Genomic DNA, 19,241 nt, shown 5'->3' with positions numbered 1-19,241 from the left:
CAAGCACAATGTTGTAGGCAGTGGCTGGGAATGCTCGACAAAATATACTGTACTCCTGGTCTGTGTGTTTACCAACCCGTGATACATGATCAAATATATACCTCAGCTTGGAAATAGATTTTTTTCAGATTTTTAGATGAGGTTCTGTTCCTTCCCCCTGTCCTTTGATCAATCCTTATTTTCTAGCATCAAGGCCATCCATTGTTACAGCACCAGTGCTTAGATACACCTTGTTCTCTCTTTAATGTCCAATACTGTGTCCTCAATTGCTTTTACTAGACGTTAAAGGCCCACTGAAATGATTTTTTTTTATTTAAACGGGGATAGTAGATCCATTCTATGTGTCATACTTGATCATTTTGCGATATTGCCATATTTTTGCTGAAAGGATTTAGTAGAGAACATCGACAATAAAGTTCGCAACTTTTGGTCGCTGATAAAAAAAGCCTTGCCTGTACCGGAAGTAGCGTGACGTCGCAGGTTGAAAGGCTCCTCACATTTCCCCATTGTTTACACCAGCAGCGAGAGCGATTCGGACCGAGAAAGCGACGATTACCCCATTAATTTGAGTCAGGATGAAAGATTTGTGGATGAGGAACGTGAGAGTGAAGGAGTGCAGTGCAGAACGCATCTTTTTTCGCTCTGACCGTAACTTAGGTGCAAGCTGGCTCATTGGATTCCACACTCTCTCCTTTTTCTATTGTGGATCACGGATTTGTATTTTAAACCACCTCGGATACTATATCCTCTTGAAAATGAGAGTCAAGAACGCGAAATGGACATTCACAGTGACTTTTATCCCCACGACAATACATCAGCGAAGCACTTTAGCTACAGAGCTAACGTGATAGCATCGGGCTTAACTGCAGATAGAAACAAAAGAAATAAACCCCTGACTGGAAGGATAGACAGAAGATCAACAATACTATCAATCAATCAATCAATGTTTATTTATATAGCCCTAAATCACAAGTGTCTCAAAGGGCCATGGACCTGTAAATACACGGTTAATGCTTTCCAGCCTGGCGAAGCTTAACAATGCTGTTGCTAACGACGCCATTGAAGCTAACTTAGCAACGGGACCTCACAGAGCTATGCTAAAAACATTAGCTATCCACCTATGCCAGCCAGTTCATCAACACCCGTGCTCACCTGCGTTCCAGCGATCGACGGAGCGACAAAGGACTTCACCCGATCATAGATGCGGTCGGCGGCTAGCGTCGGATAGCGCGTCTGCTATCCAAGTCAAAGTCCTCCTGGTTGCTGCAGCCAGCCGCTAATACACCGATCCCACCTACAACTTTCTTCTTTGCAGTCTTCATTGTTCATTAAACAAATTGCAAAAGATTCACCAACACAGATGTCCAGAATACTGTGGAATTTGAGATGAAAACAGAGCTGTTTGTATTGGATTCAATGGTGTCCGAATACTTCCGTTTCAACGATTGACGTCACGCGTATACATCATCATACATAGACGTTTTCAAATGGAAATTTTAAATTGCACTTTATAAGTTAACCCGGCCGTATTGGCATGTGTTGCAATGTTAAGATTTAATCATTGATATATAAATCAGACTGCGTGGTCGGTAGTAGTGGGTTTCAGTAGGCCTTTAAAGGTCTGATCACCGCTTCCCTTTTCCTCAGTGTCTGATGGGGGATAGATGGATGCCAGTAGTTTCATGTCATTGCCTGTTGTTGTTGGGGGTGAAATAGAGATGGTATTTTTAGGTGTAGCTTTAGTGAACGTATTAAATGTGTTCAAGACAGAATTAACTCTGCAGGGACCTGTTGCATAACATGATATTCCGCCAATCAAATTGCTATAGAAGCTTTTCCTGTTGGTACTATTTTTAGCGAAAAGGGATTTCAAGGGTGCATAATATGGACCACTAAGGTTTGTTCATTGATTGAGTCATCATCACCGCGTCATTTGAGTATACATGGCTAGAAATAACAAAATGTATTCATGTTACCGCGCCACTTTGCTGTAGCAATCCACGTTTGCCCTAGTTTTTTGCGCAAACATGTTTTTCTCTTCTCAAAGCAGTCATATAGATTTTGCTTTGTACTTTTCTGAAGAGTAAAACCTACCACCCCTAAATGAAGCATACACAGGTGTATAGAGCTAAATTGAGCTTACTGTGCAGTAGACTTATTAAGAGTCTTTGCAAGGTACAAAATGGGTGATTCCAAGTGTCAGTGTGACAAAAGCAGTAGTTGTGAGGGTATACCACTCTTTTTGCAAGTGTTGCAAGCACAGAAGTACAACACTTTCATAACATATTTTCCAAGTCTGCTTGGTTTTTTAGTGGGCAACCTTATAACAACAAAACAGTGTCAACCTCCATGTAGAAATGATGAAAATTACAATCATAGACAGACTGCCCCTGCAAAGATAAATGTAATTATTCCAGCAGTCTTGAGGGAGGAAAGATACCCAGATCCTAACTAGAAGGGCTGCCTTTGGATGAGCTCATTCCGCAGGAGATCAAAGACAAGCTGTGATTGAACATGTTTTAAGTCAAATAATAAACATGAATAAAACATGTCGTAAAGGTTTAGAGGAGCCAGAAGAAGATGATTCAGTATGTCTTTGCAAAATCACTCTCTGGTCCGCTATATCAGGAATCATCTAAAAATATGTGTTTCAAGGATTCATTGACAACAAGCTGCTGATTATGTTCAATAATTGGTTTCCTTCTTCCTCTTCCCTCTGTCTTTCTGTCTCCCTCATTCACTCACGCAATATCTTTCTGACTATTTATTTCATAACTTCAACAGCTGGACGATGGTCAAGGTCCAGTTCTGATGACCACTGTGGCAATGCCTGTGTTCAGCACAAAGAATGAGACTGTAAGTATCGGTATAATTGTGCCATTAGGTGTTCTCCTGGCTGCTGTCAACTGACGTCAGTGCTTTCTTTGTCTGCCCTTTTTAAAAACAGCAAGAGCCCGTGTTTTTGACTGAAATGACTGGTCTTTCAATGAATATTTAAAACTGAAAAATATATTTAAGTTAAAGTACCAATGACTTGGTACTTAGTGGCCTAGTGGTTAGAGTGTCCGCCCTGAGATTGGTAGGTTGTGAGTTCAAACCCTGGCCGAGTCATACCAAAGACTATAAAAAAATGGGACCCATTACCTCCCTGCTTGGCACTCAGCATCAAGGGTTGGAATTGGGGGTTAAATCACCAAAATGATTCCCGGGCGTGGCACCGCTGCTGCTCACTGCTCCCCTCACCTCCCAGGGGGTGAACAAGGGGATGGGTCAAATGCAAAGGACAAATTTCACCACACCTAGTGTGTGTGACAATCATTGGTACTTTAACTTTAACTAATTGTCACACACACACTAGGTGTGGTGAAATGTGTCTTAATTTGACCCATCCCCTTGTTCACCCCCTGGGAGGTGAGGGGAGCAGTGAGCAGCAGCAGTGGCCGCACCCGGGAATCATTTCGGTGATTTAACCCCCAATTCGTACCCTTGATACTGAGTGCCAAGCAGGGAGGTAATGGGTCCCATTTTTATAGTCTTTGGTGTGACTCGGCCGGGGTTTGAACTCACGACCTACCGATTTCAGGGCAGACACTCCAACCACAAGGCCACTGAACTATTTATTTCATACAAATTGCAAAGTTTCTATAGTGGAACCTGTATTTACCACCTTAATTGGTTCTTCAACATGGTTCATAAATAGACAAAAATTAGTTTGAAAATGTCCCAATACAAAACCACATAAATATGAATAATGAGTTCTAGCCTTCACAAAAGTTCATAATTTAGTAAATGTTTGTACACGTTGAACACAATATAAAGAGCTATACAGCACAATATATCAAAGAAACATAACACGGTGGGGATGGATCAACTTCCTATTTAATAACAAAGTCAACACTAGCTCATTTGCAGGCACCCTGAATGCACACACACACGCACGCACGCACACACATATTGTCCCTAGCCCCATGGTGTACTCACAGTTGGCAATCACAAAACCTATCTTTAAGAGCCAGGTCACTACAATGATCAGGAATTAAAAATAATATCCACTTGTACTTGTCAGTTAAACTTTGTCAAAGGGAGGGGTACAGGGTGGGTAAGGCAGTGTCAACAACGCTGTAGATACTTCCTGAATGTTTCAAACCACACATCGCTTGTCCATTGCTTTCCTTGAACTCATTTTGGACTAGCAAAACTATAAAAAAAATTGTAAAAAGGCTAAAAACTCTTAAAAGGCACATCAAGTAGCACAGTAGCTAACAGCCTGCTCTCCTGACATAATGAGCACCGGAGATCCATCAGCCTGCCCACAATCGCTGTGCTGCTGAGCACAACATGGCTATTTGGCACACAATAACACAAAATGGGTGGATGAAACGTTCATACACAGGGACAAGGTTCATACGGCAAAGGGTATTTTTAATTGGTCTGTACATAGTTCATAAATTGAAAAGTCTGTGCAAAGAGTGGTTCGTAATTTGAGGTTATACTGTTGTATCGTCGTTGTGAAGGCAGACATTGTATCAAATATTAGGTATAAACTATAAACTATGCCATTTAAATAATACATACCTTCTTAGATTACCATGACTGTCGTTTCTGTCACCGTCTGAAGCCCATTCACAATCATCCACAAGGTGGCACTTTCACACAAAATCGCACAACCTCACATGACTTCTGAGGTTTCAAAATAATTTGCAGAAAGTATTGTTTATAATAAAGTATATACATCCACATTACAAAACACACCATGCTGCCTGTAGCTCTAGTTATATTTACATGGATATACAGGAAACCAGTCATATTTATTTCCAAGCCAAGTTTTATGAAACTGTGTTATGTAACATTTTAAATACTCATTAAAATTATATTTTTAGAGGAACCATGGCATCCTACTCGGGGTTGTCGGGACAGATGTTCCTGTGTCAGAGCTGCTGAAGACTATTCCAAAATACAAGGTACTTATTGTCATTATATTCCTTTTTCCAAATCCCGAATGTCATTGTACATCCAAATGTTTTATACAGAGTGGACATGTCCACAGTAATTGAATATCGAACCATACAGCGGATGATGAGAGGCTTTGATTAGGTTTTGTTCCTGCCTCCTTTTTCCAGTCCAGTAATGAAGTGAATTATACAGTATACCATGTACACCAGTAATGCTTTGTGATAGTGTACTTTCCTTGTGTCCCCATAGTTGGTTTTGACATTTAAGTGTTATTTGTCTAGACTAGAGGAGTCACACCAACCTACTGTGAAAAAGGCAGCCAAGAAAAGAAAATACTGAAATGTATTTTGTTATATGTAGAGCAAGGTCCTTTTACTGTCCAACAATAGAATAGAATAACAGTAACACAAAACACAATAATGCCTTTTAATGTCACTACTACGCATGTACACTGAGATTAAAAGCAGTGTCTTCTCTGGTGCAGACATGCAATAGAAAAAAAAATAGGGCTGTCTAGTGATTATTTTTTAATCAGATTAATCACACTCTAATTCTGTGATTAATCATGGTTAATCACAGGTTATTATTTGCTTGCATGAATAAAATGTTCTTTAAAATACCCGGATATTTGGATACAAATTAAATTTTGTATTTAGAATGTCCTACGGGAACGTTTTCTAAATGTTTTACTGAACTGCAAGTCATTGTTTTGCCCAAAACTTGGTGACAGTAAGTCAGGTAAGAATTAAGTGCATATTTTAAATACAATGTTTTCCTGCCTAACCTAATACAAAATAACATATCTCTTTAACAAGGGTATGTCCTGCTAAACTTAAAACAGAATCAATTCAGTGTGCAGCTTTATGATAGAGCAGGTCTCCAACTTTCATAACTATGAAAACTATTGTGACAAAAGGAAAGGTGTGAGATATCTGTTTCACTAATATGACTGGCAACATTTCAATTGTGCTTTATTTATGAAGGATATCTCCTCTCAGTGAGGTTATTGTCTTTGCAATGTATCATTAAATAAAAGCACCACACACATTCATAGCTCATTAAAGTGGAATAAATGACACACCACTAATAGTTGAATCCACATACTTCTCTTCTCCTACCGAAGGGTGCAAACTGGATGTGTAAAATCCTCATTGAATGATGACGTGTGCTCGACCTCGGACCAACTGCACTCAGTGAAAACAAAACAAACACGCTCACATAAATATTGCGCTTTTTGCAAGCATAGACAGCAGAACACTTCTATTCTAACTTTTATACACTTACTTAAGTTATCTTCTGCACTGATAAAATGCCTGCTTGGTGCCTGTTGGCGACTGTAGTGAAACTGTCGAGTCAAAACTGGCGTGTGACGTCATGATTTACCTTGTTCTTTTACAGGGCGCACCAACCCGGGAACATGAAAACAAAAATAATCGGCTCTGTTGGCCACTTACTTAATAAAAAATACTGGAAAAAGTTTGTTCCTTGACATCTCAATACGAAATGCGTACTTTTGTTTCTAAATACAGGCTGATTCTGTGTTTTAAGGGACGTTTGGCAACATTTTAAGTAGCATTTATGCTAGCGGCGCCATCCTAACGTTCATGTTTTGCTTTAAGATGCTATTTTAAACTTGATGTGCGCCGATGATAAGAAAGTTTGTCGTTGCAATACTAATTATCTCACTTTTATCTAATGTTCCATCAAGGTTTATTTTGAAGTGAAAGTGGGGGCAGAGCACATCGCTCTAACTATCACTGGTGTATGACGTGATCACTCACTGTGCAGTGCGCCCTGGCTTCAGGCGCCGGTCAAAACATACACTTTGATTAATCGTCATTCATTAATGTCAATGCAATATTTTTTTATTAATCACATGCGTTAACGCGTTAACATTTACAGCCCTAAAAAAATAGAATATTGGGAATAACTAAATATACAAACCCCGTTTCCATATGAGTTGGGAAATTGTGTTAGATGTAAATATAAACGGAATACAATGATTTGCAAATACATTTCAACCCATATTCAATTGAATGCACTACAAAGACAAGATATTTGATGTTCAAACTCATAAACTTTTTTTTTTTTTTTTGCAAATAATAATTAACTTAGAATTTCATGGCTGCAACACGTGCCAAAGTAGTTGGGAAAGGGCATGTTCACCACTGTGTTACATGACCTTTCCTTTTAACAACACTCAGTAAACGTTTGGGAACTGAGGAGACACATTTTTTAAGCTTCTCAGGTGGAATTCTTTCCCATTCTTGCTTTATGTACAGCTTAAGTTGTTCAACAGTCCGGGGGTCTCCGTTGTGGTATTTTAGGCTTCATAATGCACCACACATTTTCAATGGGAGACAGGTCTGGACTACAGGCAGGCCAGTCTAGTACCCGCACTCTTTTACTATGAAGCCACGTTGATGTATCACGTGGCTTGGCATCGTCTTGCTGAAATAAGCAGGGGCGTCCATGGTAACGTTGCTTGGATGGCAACATTTGTTGCTCCAAAACCTGTGTGTACCTTTCAGCATTAATGGCGCCTTCACAGATGTGTAAGTTACCCATGTCTTGGGCACTAATACACCCCCATACCATCACAGATGCTGGCTTTTCAACTTTGCGCCTATAACGATCCGTATGGTTCTTTTTCTCTTTGGTCCGGAGGACACGACGTCCACAGTTTCCAAAAACAATTTGAAATGTGGACTCGTCAGACCACAGAACACTTTTCCACTTTGTATCAGTCCATCTTAGATGAGCTCAGGCCCAGCGAAGCCGACGGCGTTTCTGGGTGTTGTTGATAATCGGTTTTAACTTGCACTTACAGATGTAGCGACCAACTGTAGTTACTGACAGTTGGTTTCTGAAGTGTTCCTGAGCCCATGTGGTGATATCCTTTACACACTGATGTCGCTTGTTGATGCAGTACAGCCTGAGGGATCGAAGGTCACGGGCTTAGCTGCTTACGTGCAGCGATTTCTCCAGATTCTCTGAACCCTTTGATGATATTACGGATGGTGAACTCCCTAAATTCCTTGCAATAGCTGGTTGAGAAAGGTTTTTCTTAAACTGTTCAACAATTTGCTCAGGCATTTGTTGACAAAGTGGTGACCCTCGCCCCATCCTTGTTTGTGAATGACTGAGCATTTCATGGAATCTACTTTTATACCCAATCATGGCACCCACCTGTTCCCAATTTGCCTGTTCACCTGTGGGATGTTCCAAATAAGTGTTTGATGAGCATTCCTCAACTTTATCAGTATTTATTGCCACCTTTCCCAACTTCTTTGTCACGTGTTGCTGGCATCAAATTCTAAAGTTAATGATTATTTGCAAAAAAAATAAAAAATTTATCAGTTTGAACATCAAATATGTTGTCTTTGTAGCATATTCAACTGAATATGTGTTGAAAATGATTTGCAAATCATTGTATTCCGTTTATATTTACATCTAACACAATTTCCCAACTCATATGGAAACGGGGTTTGTACAAAAACTGTGAAAAATAGATAAAGAAGGGAAAGGGGTGCATTGTTCTGACTATGTAATGTACGAAAAAGCAGTATGGTAGTGTGGGTTTTGGCACATTCCGTAATAAAAAAGAGAAAACATTCCGTTTATTGAGCTGTTTGGTGTTTTTCTTCAAGACCTGACACTGTCAATCAAAACAATCTTTGTATAAGCAACATTTTTGATACAGTTCTTGCTTTGGCTCTCATAATGCTGGGACAGTAGTGCAGTGTCCCATAAATGCACAATGACATACTGTGCTTGTCTGTAATTATTTGATTTGTTTTCTTTCTTATTTGTATGTATTCTCCTAGTTGGGGATTCATGGCTATGCATTTGCAATCACCAACAACGGCTACATTCTCACCCACCCAGATCTGCGCCCACTTGTGAGTATTAGCGGCAGAAGAACAGTAACTCGTTAATAAATATCGAACTTTATTATTGAAGCCATACAACTGAGGTGCAGACATTACACTGATCCTGTACAGTAAAAATGTCTTGTGACGTATCAATGTGCGTTATATTTACAGTAGATAAGGAGAGTGTGTTCCAGCCCTTCTTTACACTATGGATAGACTAATATAGGGTTTATGATCAACTTCAGAGGGGGTGCTAACAGGTGAATGAGTAGGATGCAGGGAAGAGGAGGCATGAGATGACAAAATATGAGGAGAAGAGAAAAAGAAAGACAGACCGACAGATGGTTTGATAGTGGTCTAATTAAAGATGCTAATGAGCAGTGTTTCACAACTAATGAGGTTTGGGAGGTTATCTTTGTTGATAAATGAACATTAATGAGACTTCCTAGTCCACACAAACGTGTAGAAACACAGAGTGATGACAAAAAAAACAACAACTTAATGTAGGGTGTCTTATAGCAAGCTCAATTGTTAGGCCACCATGCTTTATCAGCCACATCAGTCTGTGGAACTCCAGTACATTATAGGGACCTAACATTCCATTTTAATATAACATTGTAAGTCTGTACTTAATTGCAAACACTCAAGAACAATCCATCCATCCATCCATTTTCTACCGCTTGTCCCTTTTGGGGTCGCGCAGGTGGGGGTGCTGATACTCAAGAATAATCCTCAGCAAAATAATATAAAGGTGAAGGGGACCTATGATGATGTTTGTCTTTTCTGACTTGGAGAGATTGTTATAATGTTGGATATTAACATTAAACAATGCCAAAGCATCAAACTATTAGGGTCATGCATTTAAGCTTGATGTTTGGATGCCTCTGCCCCCGGGGTTTTGCAGTCCGGCTACGTTGTGACATCACAGCGAGGTGGACATACTTAATCAGACATTGAGTATAAACTATCAGCCAGAGGAGAGGAGCTCTGCAGGAGGTCAGCTGAGTTTGAAGACACAAAAACAAAAAAAAGTATGATAAGTATGATTTTCTTATAATCTTGGCATGAGCACAAAGCTGCAATGTTCTTTTTCAAGATATATATACAACAGTGTACACTTTCAGAAGACAAATTGGTAATTTTGGAGAGAGTGTGGCGTATTTTTATTTGAAATCTGTGAACGCCTCCAAGAATGATCATCTTGCAGACTCAAAAAGCAGATTATAAATGTGAGCACAATTTACACCAAAGTATATTGAATACATATTATCTAGATCACAAGGAAGTGTTTGAATATAGAATAAAATCATCATCGGTCCCCTTTAAAGAAAATGAAGTGTTGTGTAGATTATCTCTACAGTAGTACCAATAGGATATACAGGTATTAGATTGGTTTAAATCTCATCAAACTAAAAATTCTAGAGGCAGCTTGGGTCAAAGGTCACTAGTATTAACTGATTTCCCCCACTCAATTTATTCTCTTTTAATGCACGTTTACTTCCTGGCCAGTATGGTGACGGCAAAAAGCGAAGGAAGCCAAACTACAGCAGTGTGGATCTGTCCGAAGTAGAATGGGAGGACAAAGACGACGCGGTGAGACTTGTGATTTTACACCACCACAATAAAAGCCGTGTTTGACACCAAGCTTGCCCAATCTTTGTGCTTTTAGCTGAGGAATGCCATGGTCAATAGGAAGACGGGGACCTTCTCAATGGAGGTGAAGAAGAGTGTCGACAAAGGGGTGAGCAACTCACATTTTGAAAATGGACAATGTACAAATAAAGCCATTTTCTAAAGGTCGGCTATGGTGTTCCAAAGGCAATACTTTGCAGCTTGCTCTGCCAAGAAGTTATACAGTGGTGTGTAACATTGACGGGGGAATTTGTGTCTGATTCGGTTTGCTCTGCATGCACGAATGTGTCTGCCTCAGTGTGTGAGCCGCTTATCTCCAACATGCACATGTTGCTGAATACAACAGACACAGCAGCCCAGTGTATTGAAGGGAGACACACTGCTGTGTGAGTTTGTGTGTGTTTGCACGTGTGTGTGCAGGCCTGTGTGTTGAATTTGCACTTTTAAACCTTTGTGGGGAAAAAAAAACACTTTAGCCCGATTAATAAGTATTCAATATGTAAATATGTATCTGCAAACACACACACTAAAGCACAGAAACACTCATGCATAATCACAATTATTTATGCAAGAAGTCACACAACCAAAGTGTTGTAGAATGTATACACCAAGCAGCCACCCCAAGCAAGTACTCCTACCACCAGTAGATGGAGCCATGCTGCAGTAAATCCCATCCTTCAAGCTTCATTCAATGTGTGATGTTGCTGAGTTGAGGTTGTGACTGCAGCATTTCACAATACATCTTGTATCTTCCTTTGCCTTACAGCGACGTGTACTGGTTTTGCATAATGATTACTACTACACAGACATCAAGGGCACTCCTTTCAGGTGAGAAGAATCAAGGAATTTGGCTGCACAAAAAAAAATATGACTCAATGATTCAGCTTCTTATTTTACTTTTCACACTAGAGAATCGTGAGTTGATTCTATTTTTCATTATTAGCCTCGGGGTAGCGCTTTCCAAAGGCCATGGCATGTACTTCTTCAGCGGGAATGTGACTGTGGAAGAAGGTATAGAGCTTTCCTCCCATTATTGATCACTGGTCACACACTGTGGAAATGCTGTAAACATGCTGTTTATATTTGTATTATCAGTAACATGTATTAAATCACAAATTAATCAGTATTATAAAATTGATTACCTTGGTGTTAACATTGATGATAATTAAACTACTGGGGGATGTGGGTTTTTAATGAAAACTAATGGAGTAAAATGATACAAAATTATTTGAAAGGTATAAATTAAAGGCACATTTCAGCTCACCACCACATCTGTAAATATTATATTTAATGAAAACTCACATTTTACAGGAGTTGTAATATTTTAGCTCTATTAACCATATCTCCACAGAGGCATATGTCAGCCACAGTGTCAACTTCCACGATCCAGCCTCAAGCACGTTAATATTCATGTCATGATAGTATGTGTGTTAGTCCAAACATATCCATCGTAAGAGGCGGTCCGAGCATGACTTGGCTCTTCCCGATGTAATCAGACCTGTCACAACCAGCCAAAAAATACATTTTTCACTTTTTTGGAATGTATTTTAAAAAAAAGTTAATAGCACTCCAGCTTAATTTGAGGACTCTTTTTTTTTTTAAGATTTGATCTAATAGGCCATTTGATTTTTTTTTATTCTAGGTCTTCATGACTTGGAGCATCCTGATGTTGCCCTTGCAGATGAATGGTACGAGCATTGAGTGATTTTTTATAACTGCTTGGTTGTGCATCGAAATTAAAGTTAAAGTACCAAAGATTGTCAAATAGCTTCGGCAGTAGATTGACACTTTTTAAAATGACTTTATTGGTCATTCTCTTATACAACAGGACATACTGCAACACTGATGAGCACCCAGAGCACCGCTACTTGACCCAAATAGAGGCAATCAAACTCTACCTCAGTGGACATGAGCCCAAACTACAATGTTTGTTTAAGTCATCAACAATCAACTGTACACTTAGATTAATTTGTGGTCTTTGTTTCATAACACAATAAATGCCTGTTTTTGTTTGTTTTAGGTGATAAGGAGTTAATTCAAGAAGTCCTTTTCGATGCAGTGGTAACTGCCCCTTTGGAGGCCTACTGGACCAGTTTGGTTCTCAATAAATCTGAGTATGTTTGTCTTAAACATAGGCATTGTTTTACTTTATGAACCTATAATTATGGTATTATCTGAGACAATATTTTTTAATATTTTGAATCACAGGAACTCTGACAAAGGAGTTGAGATTGCCTATCTGGGTACAAGAACTGGCCTGTCCAGAATCAATCTGTTTGTTGTACCTGATCTACTGACAAACCAGTAAGTATGCTCTGTATTTTTGCTGCATCTGGTATTTTTTACACCTAATTTTAGAAATGTTTTGATTTCATTACACCCCCAGTCAGTTGTAATGATACGGCCACACTATTAAAACACCTTTGAGTATATTATATTACAGTTTTAAACCACTGCTGACACATTTTCATCTTAATATTAAATCTCTTGATCAGTAGACTGCATGTGCATCTAATGTTTTCTCTGTCCCAAGAGACTTCTTGACGGCTGAAGACAAAGAGGGGGTGTTCAATGCCGATCATTTCCCTCTGTGGTATAAAAGGGCAGCTGAACAAGTTCCTGGCACATTTGTCTACTCTCTACCCTTCAACACAGGTTTGTCAATGACAATGTTGTCTGTGAAGTTCTTTTGTCTTGACTTACACAAGTTTGCAAACATTGCTGGTTTCTATGAAATTTAAAACAGGGTTACCAAACAAGATGCTTAAACAGTAATGAACATTTGGTGTATGTAAGCAAAAATATAAACACAACAATTTGTTTTTTGCTCCCATTTTGCATGAGTTGAACTCAAAGACCTACAACTTTTACTATATACGGGACGGCATGGCGCGGTTGGGAGAGTGGCCGTGCCAGCAACCTGAGGGTTTGTGGTTCGATCCCCAGTCTCTACCAACCTAGTCATGTCCGTTGTGTCCTTGAGCAAGACACTTCACCCTTGCTCCTGATGGGTCGTGGTTAGGGCCTTGCAAGGCAGCTCCCGCCATCAGTGTGTGAATGTGGAAATAGTGTCAAAGTGCTTTGAGTACCTTGAAGGTAGAAAAACGCTATACAAGTACAACCCATTTACCATTTACCATACACAAAATACCTATTCCTCTCAAATATTGTTCACAAATATGTCTAAATCCGTGTTACTGAGCACTTCTTCTTTGCCAAAACTATCAATCCCAGCTCACAGATGTGACATATCAAGATGCTGATTAAACAGCATGATTATTGCCCACAATAAAGGACCACCCTGGAATTTGCAGTTTTGCTTTATTAGGGTCTGGGAAGGTCAAAATAGCAGTCAGTATCTGGTGTGACCACCATTTGCCTAACGTAGTGCAACACATCTCCTTCGCATAGTTTGTTGATTGTGGCCTGTGGAATGTTGGTCCACTTCTTTTCAATGGCTGTGCCAAGTTGCTGGATTTTGGCAGGAACTGGAACACGCCAATCCACAGCATCTCAAACATGCTCAATGGGTGACATGTCCGGTGAGTATGCTGGCCATGCAAGAACTGGGATGTTTTCAGCTTCCAGGAATTGTGTACACATCTTTGAAACATGGGGCCATGTATCGTCATGCTGCAACATGAGGTGATGGCCTCGGGTGAATGGCACAACAATGGGCCCGAGGATCTCGTTACGGTATCTCTGTGCATTCAAAATGCCATCAATTAAGTGCACTTGCGTTCGTTGTCCATAACATACGCCTGCCCACACCATAACCCCACCCCCACCATGGGCCACTCCATTCACAATGTTGACATCAGCAAACCGCCCTTCCACACAACACCACACATGCTGTCTGCCATCTGCCCTGAACAGTGAAAACCGGGATTCATCTGTAAAGAGAATACCTCTCCAACGTGCCAGACGCCATCAAATGTGAGCATTTACTCACTCAAGTCGGTTACCACAACAAACTGCAGTCACGTCGAGACCCTAATGTGGACGACGGGCATGCAGATAAGCTTCCATGAGACGGTTTATCAAAGTTTGTGCAGAAATTCTTTGGTTAAGCAAACCAATTGTTGCAGCAGTTGTCCGGGTGGTTGGTCTCAGACGATCATGGAGGTGTAACTGCTGGATGTGGAGGTCCTGGGCTGGTGTGGTTACATGTGGTCTGCGGTTGTGAGGCGTGTTGGATGTTCTGCCAAATTATCTGAAACGCCTTTGGAGACGGCTTATGGTAGAGAAATGAACATTCAATTCACGGGCAACAGCTCTGGTGGACATTTCTGCAGTCAGCATGCCAACTGCAAGCTCCCTTAAAACGTGCAACATCTGTGGCATTGTGCTATGTGATAAAACTGTACATTTCAGAGTGGCCTTTTATTTTGGGCCGTTTAAGATACACCTGTGCAATAATCATGTTGTTTAATCAACATCTAGATATACCATACCTGTGAGGTGGGATGGATTATCTCGGCAAAGAAGAAATGCTCACTAAAACAGATTGAGACAGATTTTTGAACAATATTTGAGAGGAATAGGTCTTTTGTGTATATAGTAAAAGTTTTAGATCTTTGAGTTCAATTAATGAAAAATGGGAGCAAAACCAAAAGTGTTGCATTCATATTTTTGTTCAAAGTATTTTTTGTGAAATTTTACTAACATAATTACTACAACAACTACCGGTACCCTAATGTGCGGGTTATTGAGTGCACCAGTATTTAAGCCACACCAAACACATTTTAAAAGAAATATATATGTTTACATATAATAACCGCAGCGGACCATAAGCTGCAGATATATACCAGTACAAACAATTTTGTGAATGTTTATTTACATACCTTAATTATTTCCAAACGGTGTCTGTCTCACGGCAATAAAACAGCTGATCAAACAAAACAGAAGTCATCGTCATAGAACCCCTAGCTGCAGAAGCTAGCTCTCCAACCAGCTAAACAGAATCAATAACTCCACTGTGATGTTTTGTTGAATTTACGAAACTGAAACATTACAAAAATAATTTCATGGTAAGTTTAAAATACAATCACAGGCACTTGTAATTGTGTTAGCATTTTAATACTAACAACGCTAGCTTGATTACATTACAATAGCACGTACAAATATGCATGAAAACACTCCCACAGACATAACACATGGGACGGTTTAGTAAGTATGAATTATTTTAGTTATATTGTAAAACTTACAAACTCTGCCTGGAGTGACGAGTGAAGAATCCTTTTGAGCAAAATTGCTATAGACGAATAGTAGACTGAACAGGATATACTTCTGGGTCAAGGCGTGATACAGGAAGTAGAGTTTTTAACCAGCAGCACCTGCAGTGAGCGAACCTGTCCAAAAGATAGCGCCATAGCACAAACAATAACACACCTTTTCAGTCTCTCTGCCGGTGTTTTTATGAAAACTATTTGTTTACCAGAAAACATGATGGCTGTTAGCAAAGAAAAATGCATAAATTAACCGCATTGTTTTATAAGCCGCACGGTTCAAAGCGTAGGAAAAGAATAGCATTTTATTGTCCAACAAATATGGTAATACAATCTTGGTGCGTTACAATGCTGTTATAGATACTTTTGATGTAATGTGGCTGTGTGAAGTGGTTGCACGTATGTCATCAAGACGGCATCAGAAACACATCAACTTTACCTCAGGAAGTAGGTTTTTACTAATGCAAGCAACAACCTCCAGTGCACTCCAAATGGACTTAATATCTTAGAAAGAAGCAACATCACACAGCCAGCTTACCACACAAGGTGTACGTACACACAAACACAACTACTGCTAGGACGACCTAAAATTGACCAACAATTCAGTGAGGTGATAACCAATCCGACAATACCCCGTTTGTGGACAAGGGGGCACAGCCACTGAAGCATATTCAATCGCTTTTATTAACTGGCGCGGTGTGGGCAGCGAAAAGAACACAACATTCAAGTTGTATTAAACAGAGGGGAAATGGCGTTACTCGTGTTTCTGGTATAATGGCCTTGAGAAGATGCCTGAGTAAATAAAAGTCAAATGTGTGTGTGTGTGTGTGTGTGTGTTCGTGTGCGCACTTGTTTGCGTGCGTGTGTGTGTGTGCAAGTGTTTGTGCGTGTCAGTGTCTATGTGAGTGTGTGAATGTGCTATCGCTCATCAGATAAAATCCATAAATCAGACGCAGTGCTGCATTGAATAAAGTGCAGGGTTTAAAGCAGTGGTCCCCAACCTTTTTGTAGCTGCGGACCGGTCAACGCTTTAAAATTTGTCCCACGGACCGGGGGGTGGGGGGGCGAAATTATTTATTTATTTTTTTTATTATTTTTTTTTTCATAAAGAAATACAATCATGTGTGCTTACGGGCTGTATCCCTGCAGACTGTATTGATCTACATTGATATATAATGTATAAAATGTGTTTTTCTATGTTGATTTAATTAAAAAAATAAAAAAAAAATGTTTTTTTTTTTTTTTTTCTGGTACCAATCGGTCCGCGGCCCGGTACCAGTACCGGTCCGCGGCCCGGTGGTTGGGTACCACTGGTTTAAAGCATAGGAAAACAAGTAGCTACTTACAGACTGGAAATTACAATACTTTCAACAGGATCTGCTGTCGATAACATCTCATACTAATTAGATTCCGCGGACTGCCAATAGTGATGGTGCGTTACATATACCTCGGAAGTTGGAAGTCGGAGCTGAGAATGAAGTTACAGCTGACTTGTGAGCGTCCCAGTTATGATGTCAGATATTAAGATCATCCACGAAAGCTACATTAAAGCACAGATACTATTGCTAGCGATGTATAACGTATATGAAAACATATTTGTTTACACTACTGTAACATTACCATTTACACTACCGTTCAAAAGTTTGGGGTCACCCAAACAATTTTGTGGAATAGCCTTCATTTCTAAGAACAAGAATAGACTGTCGAGTTTCAGATGACAGCTCTCTTTTTCTGGCCATTTTGAGCGTTTAATTGACCCCACAAATGTGATGCTCCAGAAACTCAATCTGCTCAAAGGAAGGTCAGTTTTGTAGCTTCTGTAATGAGCTAAACTGTCTTCAGATGTGTGAACATGATTGCACAAGGGTTTTCTAATCCTCAATTAGCCTTCTGAGCCAATGAGCAAACACATTGTACCATTAGAACACTGGAGTGGTAGTTGCTGGAAATGGGCCTCTATACACCTATGTAGATATTGCACCAAAAACCAGACATTTGCAGCTAGAATAGTCATTTACCACATTAGCAATGTATAGAGTGTATTTCTTTAAAGTTAAGACTAGTTTAAAGTTATCTTCATTGAAAAGTACAGTGCTTTTCCTTAAAAAAATACGGACATTTCAATGTGACCCCAAACTTCTGAACGGTAGTGTATATACTATCAACAATACATCATATATGGCTGATTTAGTGCGACAGAAAATAATCAGAAGTAATATTAATGGATAATATGGAAGTTTATATTGTTTACATCCAGACCAGCCGTCTTTGAATCTGACGCCGGGGGGCATTCCAGTCGAAATCCCGACTCGAACTAGTATAATGGCCTTGACAGTAGGGAAGATCCTATTTCCCAGTTCAAATGTAACGCACCAAGAGCTAACACAGGTAATGTTGCTCTCCCTCACTGACATCATGCAACTTGGCAACAGGCACCGCCTTTTAAAGGCACACACTCACGTTCTCTGATCTTTTGAAATGTCTCTTAAAGGCATACGCCAGATATTTGAAGGTTTTTACTTTTATTAAAGAGTAATTATGTCAGTATTTTTTAAATTTCTTTTGGGAAAGTAGACAGCCTCCAGCACCCCCAGCGAACCCGAAAGGGACAAGCGGTAGAACATGGATGGATGGAAAGTAGTAACTATATAATTACTTTAAAAAAAAAAAAATTCTTAACACTAAGCAATTCAGATCTGTGTTCTCGTGGACAGATCCAATTGCTCTGGGTTAAAATAAGATCTGCTAGAAAGCGGTCCAGTCCTTTCCGTGGTGACGGGCACAAAACACACACACACACACAATGCAGAGTTAATCTACGGCTTTAAAAATGTGTTTTTTCTTCCGAAGGGGCAACTTGTTCTCATCTGTCCACAGCCTCAGGCTTTCCATTAGTCTCAGCTAATACAAGTGATCTGAAAGCCTCTTATTTACTGACAGTGACTCGTCTTGGATGCACTCACTCATGGCAGTAAACTGCAGCCATGAACTATTGCTACTCTTTGGTGTTTTATGTTTAGTGCATGTCTCACCGGTCACCTTTGTGGTCAGATCTGAACTATTGTAAAGAGTTTGGATAAGATTAATGAGATGTGAACTATGTGTGCTGTGTGCTTGCAGGAACAGGAAACAAGAGTGTTGTATTAGCCAGCACAGCCATTCAGCTCCTGGATGAGAGGAAGTCACCCATAGCGGCGGGTAAGTAGAGGGTGGCTGCTTCTATCTCTCCCACGCACTCTTATATTGACAGTGGCTATAATATTCTGTGCTTACCACTGTACCAGCATTGTTTGCCTGCTCCCCTGTTGTCTATCTCGTCATCTGTATCTCTTCTTTGAAGAGCAAAAGCCCAAATAGGAATGACTGTTACTGTTTTTTATGTTCGCTAGTTGTTGTAAAAATGTATCATCAAAAGAATGCAATTTATTTTGTATCCAGGATTTTTTTTTAAGCCTGACCATAGTAATGCTTCCTCTGATTTCCAGTATTTATTTGATGCACACTGAGTTAGCATAATGGTTTTTGACCTTCCTTGTCTCACAACATGACCACT

At 39.8% G+C, this 19,241-nt stretch overlaps 1 protein-coding gene across 8 annotated transcripts in view; it reads left to right on the top strand.

Annotated features, from left to right (window-relative positions):
• Window positions 1-19,241, top strand: part of cacna2d3a (calcium channel, voltage-dependent, alpha 2/delta subunit 3a) — a 343,144-nt gene that overhangs the window by 260,507 nt on the left and 63,396 nt on the right. For 7 of the 8 annotated variants that reach the window (XR_009826794.1, XM_062053832.1, XM_062053836.1 and 4 more), the window contains 13 exons: window positions 2,785-2,856; window positions 4,881-4,961; window positions 8,781-8,855; window positions 10,338-10,421; window positions 10,498-10,569; window positions 11,227-11,288; window positions 11,404-11,471; window positions 12,103-12,148; window positions 12,289-12,386; window positions 12,481-12,574; window positions 12,669-12,764; window positions 12,994-13,115; window positions 18,809-18,886. Coding sequence is in view for 7 of the 8 variants with exons in the window: in XM_062053832.1 (XP_061909816.1) it covers window positions 2,785-2,856; window positions 4,881-4,961; window positions 8,781-8,855; window positions 10,338-10,421; window positions 10,498-10,569; window positions 11,227-11,288; window positions 11,404-11,471; window positions 12,103-12,148; window positions 12,289-12,386; window positions 12,481-12,574; window positions 12,669-12,764; window positions 12,994-13,115; window positions 18,809-18,886 (1,048 nt within the window). In the remaining variant the exon portion in view is untranslated. The remainder of the gene's footprint in view (window positions 1-2,784; window positions 2,857-4,880; window positions 4,962-8,780; window positions 8,856-10,337; window positions 10,422-10,497; window positions 10,570-11,226; window positions 11,289-11,403; window positions 11,472-12,102; window positions 12,149-12,288; window positions 12,387-12,480; window positions 12,575-12,668; window positions 12,765-12,993; window positions 13,116-18,808; window positions 18,887-19,241) is intronic. The other variant, XM_062053833.1, reaches the window with a different exon arrangement.

This window comes from Entelurus aequoreus, linkage group LG07 (genome assembly GCF_033978785.1).
Source record: "Entelurus aequoreus isolate RoL-2023_Sb linkage group LG07, RoL_Eaeq_v1.1, whole genome shotgun sequence".
Classification (NCBI taxonomy): Eukaryota; Metazoa; Chordata; class Actinopteri; order Syngnathiformes; family Syngnathidae; genus Entelurus; species Entelurus aequoreus.
Note: the sequence above shows the minus strand (reverse complement) of the source record. Positions and strands in the feature narration are given on the sequence as shown.